Source organism: Bombus affinis, chromosome 14, assembly GCF_024516045.1.
Source record: "Bombus affinis isolate iyBomAffi1 chromosome 14, iyBomAffi1.2, whole genome shotgun sequence".
In the NCBI taxonomy this organism is placed as follows: domain Eukaryota; kingdom Metazoa; phylum Arthropoda; class Insecta; order Hymenoptera; family Apidae; genus Bombus; species Bombus affinis.
The window spans coordinates 7,763,705-7,788,609 of NC_066357.1; the positions used below are offsets into that span (position 1 = coordinate 7,763,705).

The 24,905-nt window shown below is 42.3% G+C and overlaps 1 protein-coding gene across 5 annotated transcripts; it reads left to right on the plus strand.

Annotated features, from left to right (window-relative positions):
• On the plus strand, positions 1 to 24,733 carry LOC126923949 (protein Skeletor, isoforms B/C). Of its 5 annotated transcripts, none has more exons than XM_050737900.1 (14): positions 7 to 609; positions 8,483 to 8,620; positions 10,050 to 10,122; positions 10,798 to 10,906; positions 12,572 to 12,734; positions 13,283 to 13,542; positions 18,807 to 18,906; positions 19,751 to 19,935; positions 20,056 to 20,364; positions 20,777 to 20,945; positions 21,388 to 21,581; positions 21,668 to 21,892; positions 22,181 to 22,342; positions 23,042 to 24,733. In XM_050737900.1, the coding sequence occupies exons 1-14, from the start codon at positions 342 to 344 to the stop codon at positions 24,131 to 24,133; spliced, it is 3,447 nt and encodes a 1,148-aa protein (XP_050593857.1). In that variant the 5' UTR covers positions 7 to 341; the 3' UTR covers positions 24,134 to 24,733. The 5 variants fall into 5 exon arrangements, with proteins under 5 accessions (XP_050593856.1, XP_050593857.1, XP_050593860.1 ...); XM_050737902.1 differs by lacking the exon at positions 23,042 to 24,733 and adding an exon at positions 22,821 to 22,983 and having other exon boundaries at positions 15 to 609; XM_050737899.1 differs by having other exon boundaries at positions 1 to 609; positions 22,181 to 24,733.
• Positions 24,734 to 24,905: the final 172 nt, after the last annotated feature.

Consider the following 24,905-nt stretch of genomic DNA (forward strand, 5'->3'; position numbering starts at 1 on the left):
GTTAATAAATTACGTTCCATCTACACCGTCATCCGTAAAAGCGTGCTTCTACTACGAATAATTAAGAACAATAACAAAACGGAACTTCGCCTTGAAAATATCAACTATCAATTACGAGACAACTACGATATTAGAGTGGCCACAGATATCGTTGATAGAATGAAAAATATACGACAAGGAAGACAAAGAGGAGCAGAGTCTAGGAATAACAAACTTCGTCGTCTCTTCGTGTGCCCCCTTCTACGTGCGGTCCAGAGAGTATCAGAGGAGCGACGAGTAATTTAAGAAAGGAGGGAACGAAAACACCGAGGGATGGACGAAAGAGGGAAAAGCGAGGTGAAATGACGGATTCAAAGGAGCAAGCAGAGCAGAAGGGAGAGGAGGTGAAGAGAGCGAGAACAAGATGGAGAAAGAGAAAGAGAGAGAGCGAGGTGAGGCAAGGCGAGCCGGTGATCGTAGTGGGATCGACAAAGCTACCTGGTTCCACGACGGCCACTTTCGACGGCAGTAACCACGAAGACGCCATGACGACACAATCACCCACATCGTCCACGACTCGGCTCTCCACAATTGGTCTAGTCGCAGCGATTTATCTTCTTCTGGCGACACGTGAGTTTATTCGGTTATAATCGACACGAAAATTTCCAAGCTACGGTATCCAACGCTTTCTCGAGCTCCTCCTATTCCACTCAAAGTGATTCTCGTCGAGTGCCAACAGAATTCTATATTTTAACAGAGAATTGTTGCCCCTAAATACACCGGTAGCGTAGTCGGAAACTCAACGAGCGCGGAGCCTTTCGCTTCGCCACTTTGCACGATATTCCGAACACGCTTGCAGCATGATACCATTATTAGCAAAGTTCGCTGCTCGAATTGTTCGGCAGGAGGCTTATTTACGAAGGGGGTGGTGGCTTACAGCGTAGTAGCGAACGCCTAGTTCAAACATACTGAAAATCGCGTCATCAGAATCCACAACGCGTCACGAAATCATTAGTGCTACCCTGTTTCTGCGTCGACATGAACCGGGTAAAGGTGTAAAGGTGTTGGCGAGACCCATTCGACCGAAACATCACTCGCCAAGTGTCGCCGGTGATTGCGTGCGCGCGACAAGCGAACCTGCACCGTTCACGCGCGTCAATGGTATCGCGGCAGAGTTTCGCTTCTCGCGATATTTAACAGCGAATCGAATCTTGACAATACACAGTTACAGGTCACGCGACAAAACCGATGACATTTGGTTTCGGTTGCAGTCCAAATCAAATGTCCGGCCGAATAATCGTAAACCAAATTCAAATCGAATCAGGACATATACACTGCCGCTCAAAAGTCTTGCGACAGTTATTATATTCGTTTCAAAATTGGACAGATGCAGATAATAGTAGACCGATATGATGGAGTATCGTTTAGATTGATATTTCGTATAACGAAGAAACCCAATTGATGCTAATGTGAACGGTTTTATTAAGAATCGGCAGGCTCCTGAACGGGAATGTAGATAGAGATCGTTCGAAAGGAAAGAAAGAACGTTGACGCGCGAAAAGATTTGAAGTCGTAGAAATTATCGAACGATACCTGGCGTGGCAATGATCGAAGCTAATTAACGACGGCGTTACTCCGTTCAGGGCTCGTTTCGACGTTAGCGTCTCGATTTGCCGGTCTGTTTCGCGGCGTCTGCGTGACTTTCGCGTTCCACGCTTTTCCTCCGGCCGGGAGAAAGAGATTCGCGATTCGGAAAAAGAGGAAGAAAAACACACGTACGGTATCGCGGTCGTAACGATTTCGCGAAGAAACTGCCGGCCGTTTTCCGCTCGAGATCTCGCGACACTCGGCTTACGAAAGTGCTACGAACACGCGGAAAGACGCTAGTCTGTGGGTATGGTAATTTACTTCAGCCTGTTTCCATCTTATTTCTCTGCTTGTCAGGCGAGGCACGCTCGATTCGACAAACTCGATCGATTTGCCAGATCTGTCAATGATTTTACAGTCTCTGGTCATTGGATTACTATTTCTAACTACAACGTGTCTTATACACACGTAGATAGCACATCAGATAAATTGATTAACTTAACATTGATCTCTTTATTTCACTAGATAGATATGATTAATATTCAATTTTCAAGAAACTTCGGGATTGCAAGAGTTTGAAGCAAACGAATATTTAATATAAAATTAATGTACAGCGTGAATAACCATTTTAAACATAAAACAAATCTTAAAGACGATTCTATTGAACATCGATGCTTATTAACATTTACAACGAATAATTATCCGTTCAAATACTTTGATTATCTTTGCAATATATATATTTGCGAAGAATATCTTGTAATTCCCATATACATTTTCAGATTGCGCCAATATAAATCACGTGCCTCGTTACAGTGCTAATGAGATTTCCCAATGTTCTTTTTACTACGCACGTAATACATTGATAAAAAGTTCAGATACTTTTACAAGCCACCATACCTATACATCGACTCAGTAAATAATATAATCTTTCTTATTATATAACTCGCTCGCATCTGTCGATCGTACCAAAAGAGATGTCAAATATTGAAACTCTTAAAAGCTCCTAATTCGATGCCCAGGGACCTTATTTTCGTTCATAGAGCGCAAACACCGAAACGGTACCTAACGTACCTGTGTTTCACGGTTGCATACCTTTCCAGATTCTCCGCAAATATCCTCCATACGTGTCTAATCGGCCACTGCCTGGACGTGGCGTTAATCCGCCACTGGAATAATCTTTCTCCTTTGGTTCGCGTTTCGGTCCAGTGGCCACGCGTGCGAGACGCCGCGGAATTGTATAACTCGCGAACCTTAATTGAGATGCTATGTAAATAGGGAACACGCTATTTACAAAGAACGCTTCGATAATCGACCTAACTTCTCGCGAAAGGAAAGCTGTTCAACGGATCCTCTCGAACATTTGTCAAATGAAATTTCTTTCTGTCATCGCGGCTACGTCTATGAATCCATCGGTATAACGTGTTCGACGTTTACGATTCTCGACTGCAAGTTCCAGATGACGGAATCACTCGAACAGCCAGACTTGTTCGAAGAGTCGGACGGAAACGGTTTCCAACTTTGATTCGATTCGGCGAACTGATCGTGACGACGTGACTCGCGACGTTTCACATTGTACCAGTGTGGTTGATATTTGAAATTCGACGAAAGTGGAAGAAATCCACGGTGTTTACCGTGCTCGAGGAACACACGAAGGGAAATTGGCTGCATAATTTCATCTATAGGGAGCGAATGGAAGGCCGACGGAGTCGGATAAATGGAATTTATCGGAAACAGGCGTATCCCGATGTACCGGCTTAAAATAAGATTACATGGGAAGAAAATAGAAAATTCGATATTGCAATTGAAAGGCGCGACGCCGAGTGAAAGAAGGGAAATACCGCGTGAATTGCGAGTCGATCCGGATGAAATTTAGCTGGTAGGAGGGTTTCGCTGCGTTTCCGAAACACCTTGTTTTCTCTCTATTGCCGCGAATCTACCGGCATCTACTGGTGTTGCGACATTAACTCGAGAGTCGTATTATGCAGAGGCAGGCAATTACGCTTGTCCGCCTGCTGCTTTCTCTTTCGTATGAAAATGTCAAAGGTCCGATATGTATCTGCCGTTCTGTTCCCTCTCTTTTTCCCTTTTTTCTATCATCTTAAACCAACCTCGTTGACCCAAATTTCCAGTCCTCGCGTCTATTAGACACACGCCACGTGTGTTTCCCGCTTTGATCGGTCTAAAGTAATCTTTCTCTTTCAGCGTTCTTTTCCGTTCCATTGCATCTGGCCGCGTAGCCCGCTTTTTATCGCTCCCCGTGGGCTCCAGCGAATTACGGACCACGTTCATAATAATTTAATCACGCTCCACCCTGTCGTTACCGCGACAATAATTACGCACTAATGGCTCGCGGCTGCAACGACGTAATGCATCCTCTCAAAGCTCGAAAGCGACACTGCTTTGACGCTTCGGCTTCTCATTAGCGATTGATACCAAAGTCTCTGCGACTACGCCCTATATTCATCGACTAGTTTCTATCGCCCTATTTCATCGAATCCGATACGATCTGATCATTTCTAAAACGATCTTACGACCGAGAAAAACAAAGTTGCCTGGTAGAAGATGTCTACGCGTAATCGGCAAATTACGACGGTAGAAATACACTCGCGATTCAGACCACGAAACTTGCGCATAAAAGTACGTGAAATATTTATAGTCTGGTAGAAAGGCGGACTGCCAAGGACACGCTACATTTTCGAGAATGTTGTTTTTATTGCAAAGTCGGCTCTTCGAGACGAAGTTCGCTCGAACCTGATCTTGTTGAAAGCTTTGTGATCGATGTCCGACCGTGAGGTACCGTTCGCCAGAGAATTCAGTTCCAAAATCGTGGGATCGCCTCGTTTTGACGCTATGATTTTAGGATGATTTTCTTCGTAATTACCATATCCATGTACGATATTAGAACCTTTTCTATTAAATTTCGTTCCTCTGAAGTTTCAACACTGACGAGCTAACGTTATGCATTAAACTTTGTCCTGCGAGTAATCGAGTTATGCATTAAAGAGGAAGAAATTTACAATATGCCACGTATCAACCAACAGGTTCGGGGGATTTATAATAAAAATATTAAAACGTCGTACATGGCCATCGTGAATAATGAACAACGCGAGCTCCAAACGTGAGTTCCAAACGCAAATCTATCGAGAGTGGACGAATTTCAAGCGGATGCAGTTCTGAGCTTTCTATCCGATAGTAAGGCAAATTTTCTACTTGAGAAAATATAAAAAATTCTCGTAGCTGCTCTCAAATGGATACGCAATTTGATAGCACTGTGGGGAGTAAAGCGAACGTGCAAAACTCTGAAATGGTATGACGTCCCGTTAGAAATCTTTCGGTGTAACAGTTTAAAATCCCAACTGGCGGAACGAACGCGTTGAATTAATTCTAAGTTTCAGAGGAAATGCGCATCGATTGATCCATTGGAGTGCGTGAATGCAAATAATAAGGGCAAAGCGCAGTGCTCTCGATCAACCGGCAGCTTGATTAGAGGAGCGGCAATAGCCGCGTTCTCCAGAGAGAATCAGCAGGGTCTGCGTGCAACTCTCGTTACGCGAGTTTATGTCAGATCGAGCAGCTCGATCAATGACAAGACTTTGCTTCAAGATTACACGTTACGCGGCTTAATGGTCGGCTACATTCGTCCGTCGATGGAAAGCGAATTTTCATCGTCCGCTACTTCGCGTGACGTTCACGTACTAACAAAATCATCGTCGTTACGTTCCATCCATTGGCTACGTTCTGATCCATGGGATAGCTGTGTAGCGACGATAGGAAATTCTTTAGAGACCAGTGGTCGATGCATCCACCTTAGCCAGATGCATAAAACAACCATTGCGATCGATGAGCGTAAACAAGCGTCTTCATTGAAGCAACAACGAGGAACTTTCTACTGGTGCTCCATGTTCCTCGAAGATGTTGATAGTTGTTGTACAGCATCTCGCTGCATGTTATCTCGCGTTTCTATCAGTAGCAAAAGGTGCTGCTTGTTGCCTATTCTCGTTGGGAGCGTAACGATGAAAGGAGAAAATGAAACACGTAACAGCACGTGGCGGCAGAAACAAATATTTCTTCTGTATATATTTGTCGCTGGGAGCAAATATCGCTTTAAAATCGATTTAGAACGCACAGCAACAGCAGAGAAAAAGCAAAATGTTCCTCGTTATTGCTTCGGTAAAGAGCAGCTTAATTATTACTAAGAACAAGTGTCGCTTTGAAATCGACACGAAGTTCAAATGTTCGTCTGATCGAGTTGCTTCACTGCGACTGCAAAGTGTTTCCCCGAGTTGATATTTGTTGAATATTATTTAGAGTACTATCCGAGTATTACTCGAGTGCTATTAGAGCATTGGAGGTTGAGTACTGTTGCTTCTGCAACAGCAGGCAACAAGAAGTTCCTTCCTGCTGCTTCGGTGAAGGCTTAGCGTTAACAACGCATTTTTGTTCAATTATTAAATACCATCAGGTGGTGGAACAAAATGGTACGATCGTTTCTCCATGCCATACGTTACATCACCGATTACCAGCGACAGTTAACGGCACAACGGAACGTCGTACACGGATCATTCCCTGAGACGTATCTAATTTTCCTGGGATCGCGTCTATTTTTTCCAATGTTTTCGACTCGTCGTGGAACGTCGGAACGGTGGTACGCACGGTTTAGAACGCGACCGTGAACGATCCAGGATTTATACCCAGGCATGCGTCAATCTCATCGGATGGACGATATCCTGTTCGACCGAGAGAGCGGTAACGGTACGCGCTCGATCAAAGGGTTAGATGCGAGATCGATCGTCGACCGGTTCCATGATTCGTTAGCATCTAACGAACGGTCCACGCCACTGGGATTGGCCTTGACGTTCGATACGCCGCAATAGCATATTTATGCGAATGTTAACCCTGATTTTCTCTCGGACCATTCTCCTGGAGAACTGCCGGACCAAGTTTTCGCGCGCTTGTTTACCAATCTTGCTCCTCTATTCACAGTTAATCGAGACAGGCAAACGAATTAGAAGCGATAGAATTCGATATAGAGTTGCAAGATTCCTGTCCATAACGTCTTCCATTTATTTATTCCGTTTATTTAAACAGAAAAAGGGATAAACCCTTTGGTATAGAAAAGATATAACGTAGAATACGACACAAAAAAGAGAAAATGCAATATGCAGTCTCGGTTTTAAATTTGTTCTATGTTCTATGTCCAATTTGTTCTATGAACAAGAACAATTCAAGAAGAAATTCTAGGAACAAGAAAAGAACGTTATAGGAACGTAGGTTTGTAAACCCTTTATAGAAAAGTCGAAACAAAAATATGAAACCTAGAGGCAATAGACGAATATTATCGTGAAGAATGGACCGATCGCGGGTTTTACACAGTTAGACTTTTATTTATGGAGAACGATAGAAGCGATAGTGTATCGCGCAAGGATTGATTCGAGACAAGAACTGATACAGAGATTCATGATGGATTCAGTGATCTGAAGTAAAATAAACATCAAATTCACAGAGTGAGGAATTCAATCTTCGTGAATTCGAATCAGGCATGGCATTTTCAGATGGAAACTTAAAGACCTAGCCCGAATTGATTACTTTTCATATTTCTTGTGTAAATTTTTCACAAAACGTTTGCAGACCTATCTTCATATAACATTTGTTTCCTGTTTCCGCTCATAGACCACTGACGAAGTTTGATCGTTTAAAACTTAAGACGTACATAGGAGTTTAAACGTAAGCTAAGAACAAATAACTAAAGTACACGGTTCTACCTTAAAGATGCTAGAGATTATATAGATTTTAGGACAGGATCAATGTGATTCGACGAACCATTCGATTTACCCAGTTGAAATATCGGCAAATAGTGCGTTGACGTTGCGTATGTAACGAGGAATGATCTTGAAACGATGCAACAACGAATGATGAAGAATGATTGGATGATTGCAGGACTGATTGGATGCTGACAGAAGTGATATGAGAATAATTGAATGATTACAAGTCCTCGTAGATATAAGACCTTTTACCAAGAACACGTTCGCCGTGAAAATGATCGATCTTTCGGCGTTGAGGTATTTTAGAGAATCTCCTGAACCAGCAAATTGTCGGGAGCAAGTTAGAACCACGAGATCCGAACAGATGACTAACATTCCGTGATCTCGTGCGACACGATGTTGCTCCACATGCCGTGCTGCTGCCAAGGCTCAACAAGCATCCGAGGAACTCGCTTTTGCATACCCTCGCGATTCGTAACGATCTACCCTGCCAAACCCACAATATATATACGGTAGAATCGATCTTCGAGCGAAGCATCGACTACCGTTAAACGTCCATCGATCCTAAGAATCAGTGATCAGGAATAAATGGAATTTCTTAGCTCGGACTAAGCAGTTCGAGCTGCGATTATTTATGCATGCGGCTGGTACTGAATCTTTTTTTCGATAAACAGGTTGCGTCGTCATTAGTCTGCGGATTTTTACACAAATTCACATTTTTGAGAATATGATTAAAGAAATATACACTCGGTAGAAAACTGTTCCGACCACTCAGATATCACTTTGTGATATTTTATTCTATACGAGCGTTATTTAACGAGGAAATCTTGTCAGTTTCTAATTGTTCTTCGTTTCTGCTAACAATTCTTGAACCGTGACGATTATTTGTTAACTTTCCTATGTATCGACTTCTCCATTATATTTCTAAGTTTATTGTTTCTTACAAGAGTGCATAAAAAATCGGTAGTCTATTCGTTATTCGTGAGATAAATTCATGCTATTCCCCGTTGGCCACTGTCTTGAATTTTTTAAATGCCTGCGCTTCCGTTTTAAATATTCGCGTCGCTATTAAGCGGCTACCTGCGCTGGCCGCTTCGGTGGGCTGTCGTGGCCATTAATCCACGCTAATTAATTAAATTCGATTTTGTTTACAGAGATATGCAGCGCAGCTTATTACGGAAAGCTTATTGGCAAGCTGTCGGAACTTCATCACGGCGTCAGCGGTGAAGTTTACGCGGTGGACGGGCGAACTCTGTTCATCAAGGACTTCACGTACGACGGCGAAGCACCAAGTTCGTAACCGAGGAGGGGCTATGGCTCGCGCGAAACTTTCTCATTTCAGTGCAACCGTCGATCATGCCGGCTCGTCGGGGTTTCCACGGGAAAAAGAGTGAGCGTACGCGTCGAAGGAAACGACTCCTGACATTTCACGATTCCTACGTAAAGCCACATACTGTTATCGAGAAAGAGAAACATCTCCGTTTCTGACCGTCGACGGTGGATACGTTTCGAGCAGGACGCTGGTTTTACATCGACGATTCGACAGCCGAGAAGAACAGTCGATGTTCCGCGGATCCCTTTTATGTTCTATTCCATCGTTCTTCGTTTTCTTTCCACGCGACGAAACGTGATCGCTCTATCAATTCATTCGTTCTTTTTACGAACGTTTCTGTTACTTTCAATCGCTCTACGACTTTGTCTCTGTTCGTGTTCCATTGAATTCCCATCGAATCTCCGTCGATTCGACAGCTACCATCGCTATTCATGTACTTTAATTGCAAAATTATGAACGAATTACTTCGATTTCTGAAAATTTCACAAGCTTGCAGGATCTAGGATGCAAGAGAAAAGGAAAAAGATATTGCGCTAATATTTGGAATTCTTTTTCAATAGGCACAACATGAATACAGCGAATAATAAAATATATCATTGTTACGTCTTTTGATTAATTTACATTTATAGTTGCTGCTTCTATAAACAGGTAGTATCGCGCCATGGCATCTTTTCTTATACGATCATATCTATCAGAGGGACAATGCACGCTTGGTCGAGTTAAACAATTCAAAGTAGATAAGGACCTTGCTCGACGGACAAATCTATCGCTCAGAAGCTATGCTGATCAACTTCGTAAATTGAAATGCATCTAAGAATGACGAATTATATATACGTTATTTTCTTCTTTGATCTTTCGAACTATTAATTAATTTCAAATCTGTCATAATTTTCCTACAAATGTAACGAATAAGTATCCCAATACGTGTAATCGATAGCGTACGTCACAATGGAAATTGATGGAAAGATTTATAATGATTCGATGAATTTTCTGAATCGCGTGTGGCAAAGTGCATGGATAAACGTGAAACGACGACGTAAGACAAGCCTTAAAGTTAAGTTAATCGCCGCTGTAAAAGGTACTTCTACTTCTCCCTTTCGACTCGTACGCTACTCTCACTTTTCTACATGCTACGGCTCAATAAAATCGAAAGCGTTCGCTGGCGAAGGTCACTCCGCTATGCGACGTGTATTCGCCAGTAAGTAAAGTTGCCAACGATCCAGAAAATGAAGGAAATAACATGGTCGTTATCGGAGTTGCAATTCGTGACCGTTTCGTTGCAGCAAATTCGCTGCTGCCGGATGATCGGCCAAGTGCCTGAAATTAAGTAATTAGCAATAACTCGTTGCAATCAGCGAAAGCTGCAATTATAATTATCCTCTTTCCAGCCGCTTACTTTTACGTCGGTACATCGAAGAGTCCTAATGGAAACGGAATCAGGCTCCGGGACGAGCGTGGATCGTGAGTGCTCTTTATAATTTTTAATTGTACCAATTCTTTCAAATCGCAGCTGGCAAAGTCAGTTTCTTCTTGTTTTAGATTCCTTGATTTATATTTATAATTAGCTTTCGGACGACGCACGATTTTACGATCTAATCGGAATTGTTCTAATCTTACTGCGATTGGATTTTAATATCTCAATCTCACTTTCATTTTAACAAATAAAAGAACTGTTCTTAAACTTAAGAAATCTTTTAATCTAGATAGAAAATCTAATCGTATCAAAAGTAATCTAAAGTTTCAAGTTATCCGAGTTGACGTCCGAGTATTTAACGAAATATTATTGGATCGTAAAACAGAACACTATAACTGGTAACTTTTAACTGGCTAGATACTAGCTGATTATCATACCACGTTATAATGGAACATAGTCCTGGAAAAATATAATTGTAACAAGATCGACATACACGTAAGATGCATCTATGATATTTAGGTTTGTTTGTTCGTTTTCCAATTGTTTGCTCTTAATTATTGTCTATAGTCGATTTGTTTACGTTCCATCTCGCTATTCTTTATCCAGAAAGTTTTATCACAAACTATGCGCAATGCATCGGACGCGGTTGCCTTGGTGGAGCAATCGAATAAAGATCATGAAGGTTGATCTCTGTAGAACCGTAATCCATTCGTTTGCCGTAGATCGAACACGTTGAAGCGGTATCGTAGGAAGGACATCACGCTCACATTACCCGATGGCAAGACGCTGAGCAACGTGAAGTGGTTCGCCGTGTGGTGCGACGAATTCTCCGTGAGTAAGAAACGTATCATGCTCGTGACCTTCGGTGTCGCTTCGATTCCACTTGCACAGCACAGCACAAGAAACCGGTATCGTTTCTTTGCCGTGCAACTTTCACGCTCGTAGTTTGTTGGCACGCGTGCCTCTATAGGATAGAAAGCAATTGCCTACGGTTGGCTCCGAGCCATACGAACAACATCGAACTTCTCAGCAAATTACGCTCGATCGTTCCACGAGAATGTTTTTGAATGCAAACGAGCAATTGGAAATCCGATTACGATCTTAAGAATCGCGCATTAAAAGCTATACATTATCGTCTATAAATCACAAGACGCGAGAAATATTATTTGACCCGTTATAAATCAACGTTGCATTAACGCAACATTTCATTTGCAATTCTTCTCGGTTAATCTACATTATCGAATTTGATATTTTAACGTTGTGGTTATGAAAGCTAATACCAAGGATATGCTTAATATCTCTTTCAGTTTTTACTTTTCTTTTTTTGCATCTATTTTCCACGATTTGATAAAGTTTGGAGAAATTGAAACGTTTATAGCAATTTTCCCTAAATTATGCGATCTTTTATTTATGATTCTGATTTATGAAGCGAACTATCTGTTGGTCTATTTTTATCATATTGATAAAACAATAAAGTACTTTATTTAAGTCTTTAATAGCGGTTTAATAGTTAATAGTTAGCTTTAACAGTCGATTCTTTTTATAGTGCCGCGTTTGTACAATTTTTACCAATTATTTCACTGTCCGGTCCTCAATGGTTTAACCATTAACGAAATTGCACAGATCTTTCAATATGACTCGATATTATCAAATTATATTTCGCAAGCAGTTCCTTCGATAATAGCTTTCGACAATTAATTCTAGGAAGTGTACTGTTACATGTAGACGAGAACGTAACGAAGATCAACTTACTAACTTGACTAAATTATCGCGCAGACTTTATCGAACTAGTCGGCGAGACGTCATCGAAGTTTCGATTTACTTTTTCCCAGCGGAATTTCAAGTCGAACGAGAAGTTTAACCAAAAGCGCTCGTTCCATGTGGCCGGTTATCCCCGACAGTCCGCACGGATCGTCGATTTACGTCCTTGATATTGCCAGCGCAACGAAAATTTATTCCGAGCCGCAGCGTCCGACACGCGGCAGCAGATACCGTGTATGTAACCCCAGAATGATAAAGCTCGATCACGACGAAACGGCAGCGAAATGGTCGAATTTCCATTACGCGGACGGGCTTTGAAAACGATAAAATGGAATCTGTTTGCGGCATTATTTCTGAAGCTTATGAATTCTACATTCCCCACAAACCACCTACCGCATGGAGTAGTCATTGCAGTTGCAGTACATATTAAACGTGTTATAATCCTTTCGAGACTAACACTTTGACGTAATAAATATATATATGTCCTCTACCAACATTTAGAAATATTGCCTCGATATTTGGAAAAATTGTTAGATCATAAAAATGTTTTTAATGCAATTGAAACTTATTTGAAACGCAATGCCATAGTACAATGGTGTACAAAAGTATCTAGTCAGATAGAATTCTTCGTTCCATTAAACGATCTATCATCGGTTAAATTATTTTTTTATTCGATCGAACGTAACAGCTAAAAGATTAAAATTTCTTTAAAATTTAATTTCTTTTAATTGGCAGGTTAACTTTGGTGACGTCAGAATACCACGAGGATTCGATTACCCAAAACCTCAAAAATTGGCAGCTCTGAACGGAGTACACGGAGTAAGCTCCGAACCAATCGTCGTCGTCGATGCACAAACCCTCTTGATACCAAGCTTCAGCTATGATGGCGAGGCGCCTGGTAAGTTTCACGCTATTCGATTGACTAAGGTTATGGCTACGCTGTAACCAAAGCCTAAGAAGAAACACGATACAGAAAACCCACTCGCGAAATAAATCACGTAACCAAAATTATATTTGAATATAAATAATTCGCATACCTGATCTACACTAACAATGATAATATCGATATTACCATGAAACATATGTCTAGTCACCGCATCTTATATACAGTGTAAATTCTTCGTTCAAGCGACGATACACGCAAAAAAGACATTCTTATCGTTATTTTTCTTACATCCGTTTGTTTTAACCGTTTTGCTCGTCGAGTTTTATCCTTCAACTGTTCGGAACGCTTGCAACCACGAGAGAATTATAATTCACTGGAGTATACGTATTTTCGAAAAATTTCTATCGACAAACCCTTCAATGTGGCGAAAAGTAATTGCCAAGTGAGCGTCGGTTTTCTTGAATTACCAACAAAGATAATCATAATATACGATCTTGCACAGGTTTCTCCGAATTATGTTCGTGATAATCAACTTGCCATACGATGAAATCTTTTCGCAGATGCGAAATTTTGGGTGGGAGCTGGACCATCGCCGTCGCCGCAAGGTATTCGCGTACCAGACGAGAACGGAAAGGAGCAGCCACTACGTCGATATGATCGCAAAGCCATCGTGCTGACGTTGCCCGGGGATCTAACGATCCACCAGATCGGCCACTTCGGCGTCTGGTGTGAGGCGTTTACCGTGGACTTCGGCCATGTACAAATTCCGCAAGGTCTTAACGTGCCACCGTCCCTAAAGATGCTCGGAGTTTCGCCGCAGGTAAGCTGGAAAGGCTTCTTGTAGTCAGCGGGGCTCGCTGCAAGAAGAGACGCCGGCTTGGATCTTTTAAACGCGACGCCCCTTTGCTAATCCGACCAATCTTGCGACCAACTTTTCGGGATCGAGTTACGAGCTAATTAAAACGTACGTACAGAAACTTTAAAGGCGGCGAGGTCGACTTTTTCATTGGCTCGTAACTCGGCCTTCATCGCGCGACCTGTCATTCCGGAAGGTAATTCTTGAACGAGGCTTCATTGTACAAGCTGCAAATGCCAATCACGTTCGAACTGGCAGGAGGAAAGGGATTCGAGCTGACGTTTACCGGTCCTCGATCGATCTACATCGTCTTTAGCCGATTCGATGCTTTTACGTCACGTCCTGTAAGTTTCCCTCGGTTGAACCAAACTTCCAGGTACTTTCATATTCCGTAGACATTTCGCAACCAGATTACGTCCAAATGTTTCGTAATCGAACACATTTTCCTCTCATCTCGCGCCCGCCTTTCCTCAAGGGCGATCCAATTATGTTTGTAATTGAATTTTCAACGGACTATAGCTTAAGAAAAATTGATCGACAGTCGAAAGTAAAAATTGCCCACGTCTTTCTCCCTGTGTATATTTTCTTTCGCTCGGCAATGGATGTAGTCCGTCGTGGAAACAACAAATGTTCCGCGTTTCCGTATAGCCGGTCGCGTAAACGCAGTCGAACGTACAGAAACAAATGTGCCTTTCACGGTAGCAATCAATACAGACTCGGTATTGTTCCATGGTGAATTTGTCTCTGTCAATATTTGACTGGATATCTGGCTGTCAGCGGACGTCGCCCGGACGACAATGCGTTCACCGATTTACGGATTTTCCGACCAAACATCCGAGTCCTGCGTCAACGACTTACGCTTCGTTCTCTGCTTCCACGCTGTTTTATTCCGGAAGAAGCAGAGAAGGAACCGTGGTCTTCGCCAACGTAGAGAATTTCTAGTGTTTAGTTGGTGTTTCAATGTGTTCGGTTTTCAGTGGCGTAGAATTTTTATCGTACGAAGGACGCGTTAAACGTTTCAGCACCGCCGCTTCTTATCCAAAACGAAACGATACGAAACGAATCATTGAGACGCCGATAGACCTAGAAAGCAAATATGTTCTCTCGCAAGACCTATGCATAACTTCCTGTCTCTGTCCTTGTGTTGCAGAACGTGCATCGCGGAGGGCAGGGACAGACGCTCGGTCTGACAAATCTGTACGAGCTGTCTACTTCGGCGTCGTCGTCGTCACCGGCTTCTCCGCCTCCTTCTCCTTCCCTCGCGAGCGCGTTGCTTACTCAGCAGCAATACCAACAACCGACAACGTACCGGCCGATCCTCCGCCGAGAAGATCAGGTCCAAGTGGTCCAGGCGATCGACTATCGAATACCAAAGAGCTTGCAGACCCAAGAACCACTCGCGCAGCAGCTTCACCGGCATCAATCCGCCTCTTATCCGACACCGGTCGGAAGATCGACCGCGATTGTTCAGTACGGCGACGACGTCACGAATCTAGACGATGCCACGTATCAGGAACAGTATAGATCCGGTAACGGTCAGCCTTCTGTCGAAACGGTCGCAACTCAGCCTGTAATACGATCGAGATCGCGTAGCCAACCAACTAGCGAACCCCAGCCAAATTCATACGCGAGATTTTTACAGTTCCAAGGTGACAGAAGGGTAGACTCTTTCGTTCGTTATTGATGGATATTTAAAGGTATTATAAAACTGCGTTCTCCTTGAAGATACAACGAGGAGCTTGTTATTGACGATCCATGTTTCTTGAAGAAGTTGCTGGTTATTGTCTCTCGGTGACTCTTCGCGTTTTCGTTGCCATTAACGAATACTGCTGCTGTCTGTGTCTTATCTGTGTCCGTACGGTAAAGCCGCGTTTACATCAAACGACTACTGAAATGACCAGGTCGTTTCAACTCGATCGACATTGCGTTTACATCGACTCAATCGTTCGACCAAAAGTTGCTTCGTGTAAACGAGGTTTAAGGATGGAAGAAGAATAAGAGACAGAAACAAAGGTTCCATCGGTGCACGGTTTGTCGATTGTTTCACAACGAATTTGCTCGTGAACAACTTGTAGCAAGGAAGAAATATCGCTTCACAATCGAGACAAAATGCAGACGTTCCGCTGATTATGTTGCTTCAATGTAGACAAAATGTTGATACGCGTTGAGTACTGTTTGGAACAAGCAACAACAAGGGGCAACGAAAGTTGTTGCTTCAACGAGGACGCAGTTTAACTCGTTTGGCGACGTCCGCTGCTCTCGGACAGCTCGAAGATTCCTTGTGAGGGGACGTTTGTTTCCCATCGAAGGGAGATCAGTTTCTTCGCAATAGAAATCCTCGAATTGTCTTCGATTCCTTAGTCGATTAGTCGTTCAACTCGAAGAAGCTCCGATCAACAGCATTCGATTCAAGATACACTCGGTCCAGCTTGCATCGTAAACTCGTACCTTCCTAAGAGCTAAGACAAGAGGATAGCGAATGATTTATCGCGGTAACGGTAAACCAATCGTAAATCAGACTGCCTAACAGAACTCGGTCAAACTCGCGTTTCGACAAATTAGCGAAAGTTCCGTAAGCTGGCCACCAAGCGTTTACCGACGATCATTCGTTTCGTTTCACCGTGGAAACCTCAGGTGGCACAGCTGGGATAATATTAGCCAGAGGCTCATTCGTAAAGTTTCACAGTCGCGTACAACCACTTTGGCGAAGTTTCACACGAGAGAGCAGGAGAAGAGGGGCACGGGACGATGACTCCAGCTTCTTTATTTATTTAACAACACGCGCCAGCAATGTATTAGACGAGGAATCTCTGAACATTGGTTTACACTTTGTACAGCCGCTTGTAGTAACGTATATACGCGCTTGTAAATCGTCCACATTCGCAGACACTTGCACAGACGGAAACATCTTGCATACGAGCGAAACGCTTAAACAGAGTGAATCGTATCGAAACGCAATTAGACATATCTTTATTAGCGTATTTTTGTTTATAATACCTTATAATACCTTAACAGTTCGGCAAATTCAACGAAATCCGCGCAAAGTACCTATTTGTTTTTGGTTTCATCAGCTGCTTGGACGTATCATTTTAAGATAAAAAAATAAAAGTCAGGTGGAGGTAGGAATTGTTTACTTTGATCAAAAATTATAAAGAAAATACCGGATAAGTACATCTTTCGTTGATTTTGTAAATTTTAACATCACCATATAACTAAGAAGAAGTATTTAACAAAAAAGGTTTGTTAGATCCAGAGATGTATTTCCTGAAAAATAGCTGATAGACTGACACGTGTTCTTATCTCGTAAACAAATATGACAAAAGCGTGCAAACTTTTCCATGTCACATACCTGTACATAGAGACATAAGTTCGTAACACTTACGGTGTGAATGGCTGGCATTCATCAGACTTATCCATAATTAAATCATTTTCTAAAATTTGTTAAATATCCGTGCCAAGGCACTTGATCGATGCTCGTCTTGTATAAAGCGGCTAAATTAATCAACGGCTCTATTGTCACGGGCTAAACTGTTAAGGGGTTAATTTAGTATTATTTTTACATGAAGACTACGTTCCAAGAGAAAAATATAAGATTTTCCAAAGTTACACATCGTTTCATAAGACGAACAAAGAGAAAACTTTTCTAAATTTCTCGCTCGTTGATGAAAAATAAATTTACTTTGTGTGGGAGTAACGTGATGAAGCATCTACGTAGGCGCAGACCATGTCCCACGGACACATACCTATGAGACACGGCTTTAATCTCTCGAATCCGCTTTAGAATTCTATTCTAAGAGACGTACGATCTCGCTCCCGTAGAAGTGGATGCGTCGCGTTCTCCCCGAACAATACGAGTCGCCATAATTCACGCTTCGCTGTCTCCCTTCCGAGTTCGTATGAAACATGTGTCGATATTAGTGACACTTGGATATCGGTTTGTCTCTCGGCTCATCTGCGTGCGCTACACGAACACATCGCGTAGGAGCGTGGAAACCATCGGAAGAAGATTCACTATATTCGAGACTTGGAATAGACCTTCAAGGCTACGAATCCTTATCGACAGCCTTAACCCTTTCGTGCGTTGTGTGTAACACCGTAAGAACGATGAAAGAATAAAAAGCAGAGATGGGTCACTAGAAACCTGAAAACCCCTGGAAATTCGAAACCATGTGCCATTCGAAACTCTCAAAACCCAGTTAAACGATAATTCGCCTAAATAACTTGTGAAAGCATTATTCGAATTCGATTGAGTCTGTGTTTAAAACACGTGGACCCATATCGGGAAAAGATAATTCGCGTTCCTCGAGAAGACTTTTTAAGACTTTTATTTCCTGCAAGTAAAATAGGCAAGATAGATATTTCTTAGGAAAAAATGGGAAAAGATAAATATTCCGGGTTACAAGAGTTTCGCGTTTCGAGAGTTTCGAGACCTCGCAGAGTTTCGGATCCGAATCACGCGGATCTAGAAATCAGGTTTCGGCCTATCTTTAATAAAAAATATTAGCGATAAGATATAAGTTTGCGAATAAATGGCATGTTTGGATTGTACAATAAGTTTGTCCGCCGTGGTTAAAGACCATTGATTTAGAGTATAAGTATTAAGAAGAAGAGATATTATTTTTGTAAAAGCCGAGCGTATAAGGACAGAGAACGATGGTTATTCGACTGTGATACAAGGGTTAATTATTTTTATCTTCGCGGTCCGAGAGGAGGCGCGCGTTATTCCAAGAGACGGAGGACATATCGCTCGGAAATAAAACTGAGGAAATCCCCTTCCTACCTAGGCCAGTTCTTCTTTATAAGTACAGAAGCTTATATCGCGCATATGCCTATTTACCAGATATAGATTATATTTACACGCACCGAATGATATTACTTTTCTATCAATCTTTTTTTGTACGTTTTTACTTGAGATTAATGCGAATAAACGTATTACTTTCTTGACAATCGAATCAGTTCCTTGCCTTACTCCTCAAGAGTTGTCTTTAACTTGAACTTTTAATTTCTCTCTTCGTCCGACATCGATAAATTTCTTCTTTCGCTTTCGCATTTATCACTGGACGACGTCGTCTGTCGAGTTCTAACGTCTTGCCGAGAGAAAAAGTGGCTTCGAGTTTCAAGGGTTTGCGACAACGAGATTCACGATCGACCGGTTACGGTGAATCGCAAGAGACGCAAGGGAATCGATGTTGTAAAACGATGGTAAACGGTTTGTCGTTTGATTTCAGTCGAAACTGAACTGCGAAGTACTGGAGGACAAGCTGGCTTTTGAGGTGCGATGGGCCGTGGCCGGAGACAGCATAGTCGCCCAACTCGTTGGAAAACTTGGTGAGTATATATTTCCGAGCTGTCCGCGCGTAGCTCTCACAAAAGAACAAAACTTCTATCGCATTTATTGAAAGCAGCGTGAATTTACATACCAACCGAAGATCCGGCCCAACTTTTAATTAACAATACTTCACACACCTATCTCGTCTCACTCGGCCATAGCTCGTCACTGGTTCCGTTCAACAGATAAAATACTATTTCAATTCTGCAACGCGTTCCTGTCGTTGATAAAACACGATACATATGTATTCATAGTCAGCGGATATATGTATGTACATATGTCGAACGAACGAGGTCGTTAAAATATAATTTTCCTCTTTGTCTGTGACACCGACTGTGCGCCCTATTTGCGCCCTTCGTCAAATCTAACCGCTCTTGCGGAAAAAGAGACCACGAAAAATTGCGTTTCACACTCTAATTAACGCCTGGTCGCGGTTTAAACGGGCCGTTCGGTAAATTAGGAACCACCCTACCGAACTAGATCTCCTAATTTTTACGGGAAATAGATTTTACGAGATTAAGAACGACGAAATTTTCCTGTTCGGTTCCACGATTTTGGGCGCCCTTATTATAGCAACTTCAATTATATGAATTATTTGTCTGCCGACAAATTCAGAGAAACTGAATTCTACTGTACGTACACGTTCTGCGCATTTCCGAACATTTCTCCTGATAAAAGCATAAAAATTCACAGTCCAATTCCGATAGATATACTCATTATAGGAATTTGTAATAACTGAAATTATCGTAGTTTGGATAATAGCTGGTCGGCACTCGCTCGATCGTACGAGCAAATAAACGTACTTGATTCTATTGCAATTGTAAAGGCGTATCTTATCCTCAGACGATGGACAATACATGGCGTTCGGATTATCAGCGAATCCGGAAAGAAGCTTAATGGTCGGCGGAGATGTCGTGGTCGCCTGGGTCGATAAGCAAACCCTTCAAGGCTACGCTGTCGATTACTTTTTGGACGCAAAATCTCAATGTTCCGGAGGACGAGGCAGCTGTCCAGACACACGCATACAGGTTAACTACTTCTAACTTTACGCCCAAATAATCACCTATCCTGTTGCCGTCGTGCAGTTAGAACGGTCGAATGTCGTGTGGTTTACATTGAATTTACCCGGCCGAATCGGCGCTTTGCAGGAGAACACGAATTCTATTCGATTGTTGAACGCGGCACTGGTGGACGGATATAGCATTGTCACGTATCAGAGACCACTGAAGACGAACGATGAACTGGACCATCAAATCCTGACAAACGGATCGCAGGCGATCATCTGGGCCATCGGCCCACTAAACGAGAGGCAAGAGGTCAGCTTTCACTCCGACTATCTGAAAACCGATCGTTTCATCGATTTCGGTAGACCACCGGTTTGGAATTGTCCCGTTCCAGATCACGAGCATTCTCAGGTATTCGAGGACAGCAACGATGCCAGAGACAGTGACAATCAGGTATTTTATCATTTATGGCAAGCCAGGATTATTTGAGTCAGCCAAACTTCGACATATCGGCCCTGTTACGTTCTCCGAATTATTTTAAATCCACTTGTGTTCTTTTTTATCGTTTACCTTAAGCTCGAGGAAAAATGTAAGAGAATCGTTGCTGATATGCATGATTTGTGATCTTAAGTATACAGTAAAGCGTTTCTTGACACGTTAAATATATTTGTGATTATTATAAAAAAGTAAAATATTGCGACGTAAAAGAAGCGAAAATAATACAATAACAGAGTTGAAATTCAACGTTAAACTTCGCATGAAATAATTAACGAGACTCTAATAACTCAAACTTGTCTGATTGAAGATGAAATATCGTAAGATTATTAATATTCGAATGGCTGATGAATGTGATTTTGCGAAATAGCAACTAGTTGTAACTACTAGAAGACCTCAACGTGTAGCAACCCCTGCACCGGCGGCTAAGGACGATGCCTGGGAAATTCCAGCCATTCAATGTTACGAACCCGAAGACGGAGTATTGTATGCCCAGATGGGACCTACTGGAGGAAAACACGGCTATCCTGCTATTACTGGTATGAAACAGAACTTATTGTTATCGAAGAATGAAAACATTAGCGAAAGTTTTATCAAGGCAAAGAGATAAAGTTTATTTTGTAATAAACAGATCCGATGAAATTGATATAACGTAACGATACAACTATCTGTACTCTGTGCACTTTGCATTCTCAAATTTCCCATAAATACACGTATCCTCAATACAACAAATTCAAATGGAAATACTCTATCTTAGTATTATAAATAATATTTTAATTTCTTCAAATTTTATAAGAATTTTATAGCGTGACGAAGAAAGTATTAAACGAATCCTTGAAACTTCTCTTCATAACATTAAGAAAACAGGATTCGATAATGCAAATTGATCGAAGAAAACATTGCGGAGTTAGTAGGTTAATGATAGAAATCGCAAATTGACGGACAGTCCATAAACCTGTATATGTTACTCATTTGTCTCAGGTCACGTTGGCTGGGGAATTTCATGGTATATAAATGGCCTGTTAATTCCGGAGATCAACGTGGTTCGTGGAAAAAAATACACTTTCGTAGTGGAAGGTGGGGAAAATGCGGATACTCCGGCTCGTTATCATCCCTTTTACATTACCGATGACCCCGTTGGTGGATACCAACACAAGACACCCGAGGAGAAAGCCGTAAGCAAACTTTCTATTTTCTCTTTCATGAAATTGATAACTCGGTTGACGAATTGAATATGAAAGTGCTGTTTCTTGGCAAACAGAAAGTGAAAATATTTGCCGGCGCTCAACGTCAACGTGGAGTATATCGACCAACGGGTGTCGGGCGTCTATGCAACTGGGTGCCAGATCAGAATCAACCCCTAGCGGACGAATTCTCGTCGTTCGGTGCTTATCAGCGTACGCTGACTTTGGAATGCGATCATGGTGAACCAGGTTTTGTAGAATGGGTGCCGGACGAGGACACGCCTGATACTGTGTATTATCAGGTAAGTGAAAGCAAACTGTTGCATTGACAGATGAATTCGCCTCTTGCACGATAATATTGTAATGGTATGAGTAAATCGACAAGTGATAAATACAGCAGATTATAGATTTCTCCTTTGTAGTTTTACAATTTTACAACGAATAGGACAATTTCTAAAATTTGCTTCTTTCGTTTGTTATATTAATTCAATTATTGTTGATATTAATTCAATTGCGCAAGAGAGCTCAAGTAAGTTTATTCGAAGGACAAATTAGATCCTGCACTCATTCGATTATCGACAAATATTCAGTGTTTCACACATCGCTATCTGGGATGGAAGATAAACGTTCATGACAGTTGTGACGCCGGAGAAGCCGCTGGCAGCGAGAACCACGAGGTCTACGTGGACCCGAAGAATCAGCGACCGAACGGGGATCTCCAGAACAGCCCCAGCATCCGCGTGTTGAGCAAGGTAACACCAACGGCGGAGTTCCTCCGGCAGCCTCAACATTCTCATCACCCTCATAGCGAACACGGGCTTCGTTATTCTTATCATCCAGCGACTAACCCTGACAAGCTAAGCACATCATACACGCAGTTACTAACGACCGCTAACAACAACAATTACGTGCGCTTGAAATCATCGCCGTCGTACGAGGAGCCATACACCTTGAGACCTTCGTACAACACGCCGGGCCACGATGCTATGCCGCATCGTCACGAGGTACGCGTGAAGGAAACGCATCACGTGCACCTCGACGGGGATCTCATGCAGCAGCATCACAATCATCATTATAATCATCACCACCAGCTCGCACCGATCTATCGCGAACAATCGATGGGAGGCACCAGACTGACCTCCTCCTACCCTGGCCGACAGCAAATCATGGAGATCCAACCGGAACTCCTTCGGCAACCCTCTAACCAGCAATTGTCTAACCTCGTTGCAGATAATCCACGACCACTGAGCCATGGGATGAAATACACATATCCGGCTACCGCCAGCCCACAGATCCCATATTCCAGGCCGGTGTCTCACCATTACGCGTCCAATTACCACCATCTTTATCACCCGCCCCTCCCCGATCATTATCATCATCACCAACCGGACCAGAGGACTCAACTGATGTTCGTCAAGAGACCGATGTTGACTCGTCGACCGATGTTGCAGACGATGCCCCAGCCTACTCTTCCTCTACCCTCAAGATCGGTCTTCATGGAACGAAAGAAGGCCGTTTACAGACCGTCCTCGTCCACTTACGGAAAACGAACAGCGGAAAGACAGTCTCAAGGAAACGATAACGCACAAATCGCGAAGCTCAAGAAAATCGATTCGAAGCAACATCGAACGAAACTAGAGACCAAAGTATCCAGCTTGGATATACCCAATATATTCGTCACTCCGATAAAGCCGGCCAGAAACACGGGGTTCAATCCAGACTCGATAGTAATCGAAAGTGGCTTCAAACCGATCATAAGAAATATCGAGAAAGCTACAGACGTGGCTCAAAAGAGAGTCTCCGAGAAAGTGGAGCAAGAAGAAGAAGTCCGTCTTCGGGAAACTTTGAATCATAAAGCAGTCGATAACTTCGAGCCAGTTTTCATACCTTCGCCACCAGTTCCGACAGTTGCAACCGTTAAAAAATCGAAGAAAAAATCTACGAACGCGAAACCGCGTCCTAGTGACGCGAATGACATGGAAATGGCTGCTGACAGAATGAACGCTTATTATTTGCCACCACTTCCCGGACAGTTTCCGAACAATCCGCCACCTTCGCCCTCGCCTTCGTCCGAAGTGCTAATTACGTTTGATGGCAAAATGTTGAAGGATTCTAGTTTGGTCAGATCCATTTCTGGAATCGGGGAACACTCTAAAAGTAAGCTATCCTCGGACGTTCTGAGCAGAACGCCACAATTTGGAAGATTTAAAGGAGAATTACCACCGCCAATTCCCGGAGAAATTCGATCGGATCAATCTCAACTCGAAAAGCGTCGTCTTCCAGCAGATTTGCCCGAGGCGAGAACAACGAAGAACACGAAACTAACACTCGTCGAAAGATCAAAAAGATCTCCGCACGAAGGACATGTACACGTTACAGATTTTCAAACGAATAGCTCTGAGACGAGTCACCGTGAACATCACGATCTCCACGATCATCATAGTCATGGAAATTCGATGTCTAAATTTGTCAACGCCGGTCAAATGATCATTGCTAATTTAGGATACATATTTTTGGGCGTGATAGCTTATCACGTTATTTGATAAAGTTGCTTTCCGAATGAACAATACTTCTGCAGGTACTCGATCGTTTGAAATACATTGGAAATAGAATAGAAGGCGCTAATTATATTTGTAAATTACTTGAAACGGTTAGTTGACTGAATCATAACTGATTCAGGATTCTTTTGATTCAGGAAGACTAATATACTGAATGCGCGTAATGTACATGACTTCGCTGATATTGACGATGTAATCGACATGATAACACGGGAGAGGAATATAACTAACCACGAGATAATGATTTTTTTATTTATTCAGTTATTTATTAACGAATTATTGTCCCTTATCGTACGAGATAGAACGTCTAACCATTATTACAGTACCAAACTATCTGTACCAGTTATCGAATAAATTAGCTATTAGTTAATACTGTTCGCCAGATCTCCAATTACATAGCAAGAACTTAATATTGATTATTTGAAGGGACAGAAGTTAACACTTTCAACTGTTAAGGTGCAAGAAGGAATAATAAATAGATTTTATTATTCTGCGTGCTATGACAGCGGTTTGTTGTATCTTAAGGTATATTATATATTTGTACATAAGTTAAATTAATTGTTAATAAAGAGATTGTGTAGTGGATTCAATTTTCCTTCCTCTATCTCGATTTTAATCATCGAATTCCTTTCGATTCAAGGACAATGTGGAATTAACATAAAAGACCTTCGCTAACTAACAAACATATTCTCATCGAAATACTAGTATCTACATTCACAGGGATTTTTTGTTAACGATGGGAGACTCGACCCAGACC

Bases quoted from the DNA above. Each gene is read 5' to 3' on its own strand.
- LOC126923949 (XM_050737899.1), top strand. From the start codon at position 342: ATGACGGATTCAAAGGAGCAAGCAGAGCAGAAGGGAGAGGAGGTGAAG. The intron at 8,621-10,049 runs GTTCGTAACCGA...TCCTCTTTCCAG, and splicing joins GTACGACGGCGAAGCACCAA to CCGCTTACTTTTACGTCGGT. The intron at 19,936-20,055 runs GTTAACTACTTC...GGCGCTTTGCAG, and splicing joins GTCCAGACACACGCATACAG to GAGAACACGAATTCTATTCG.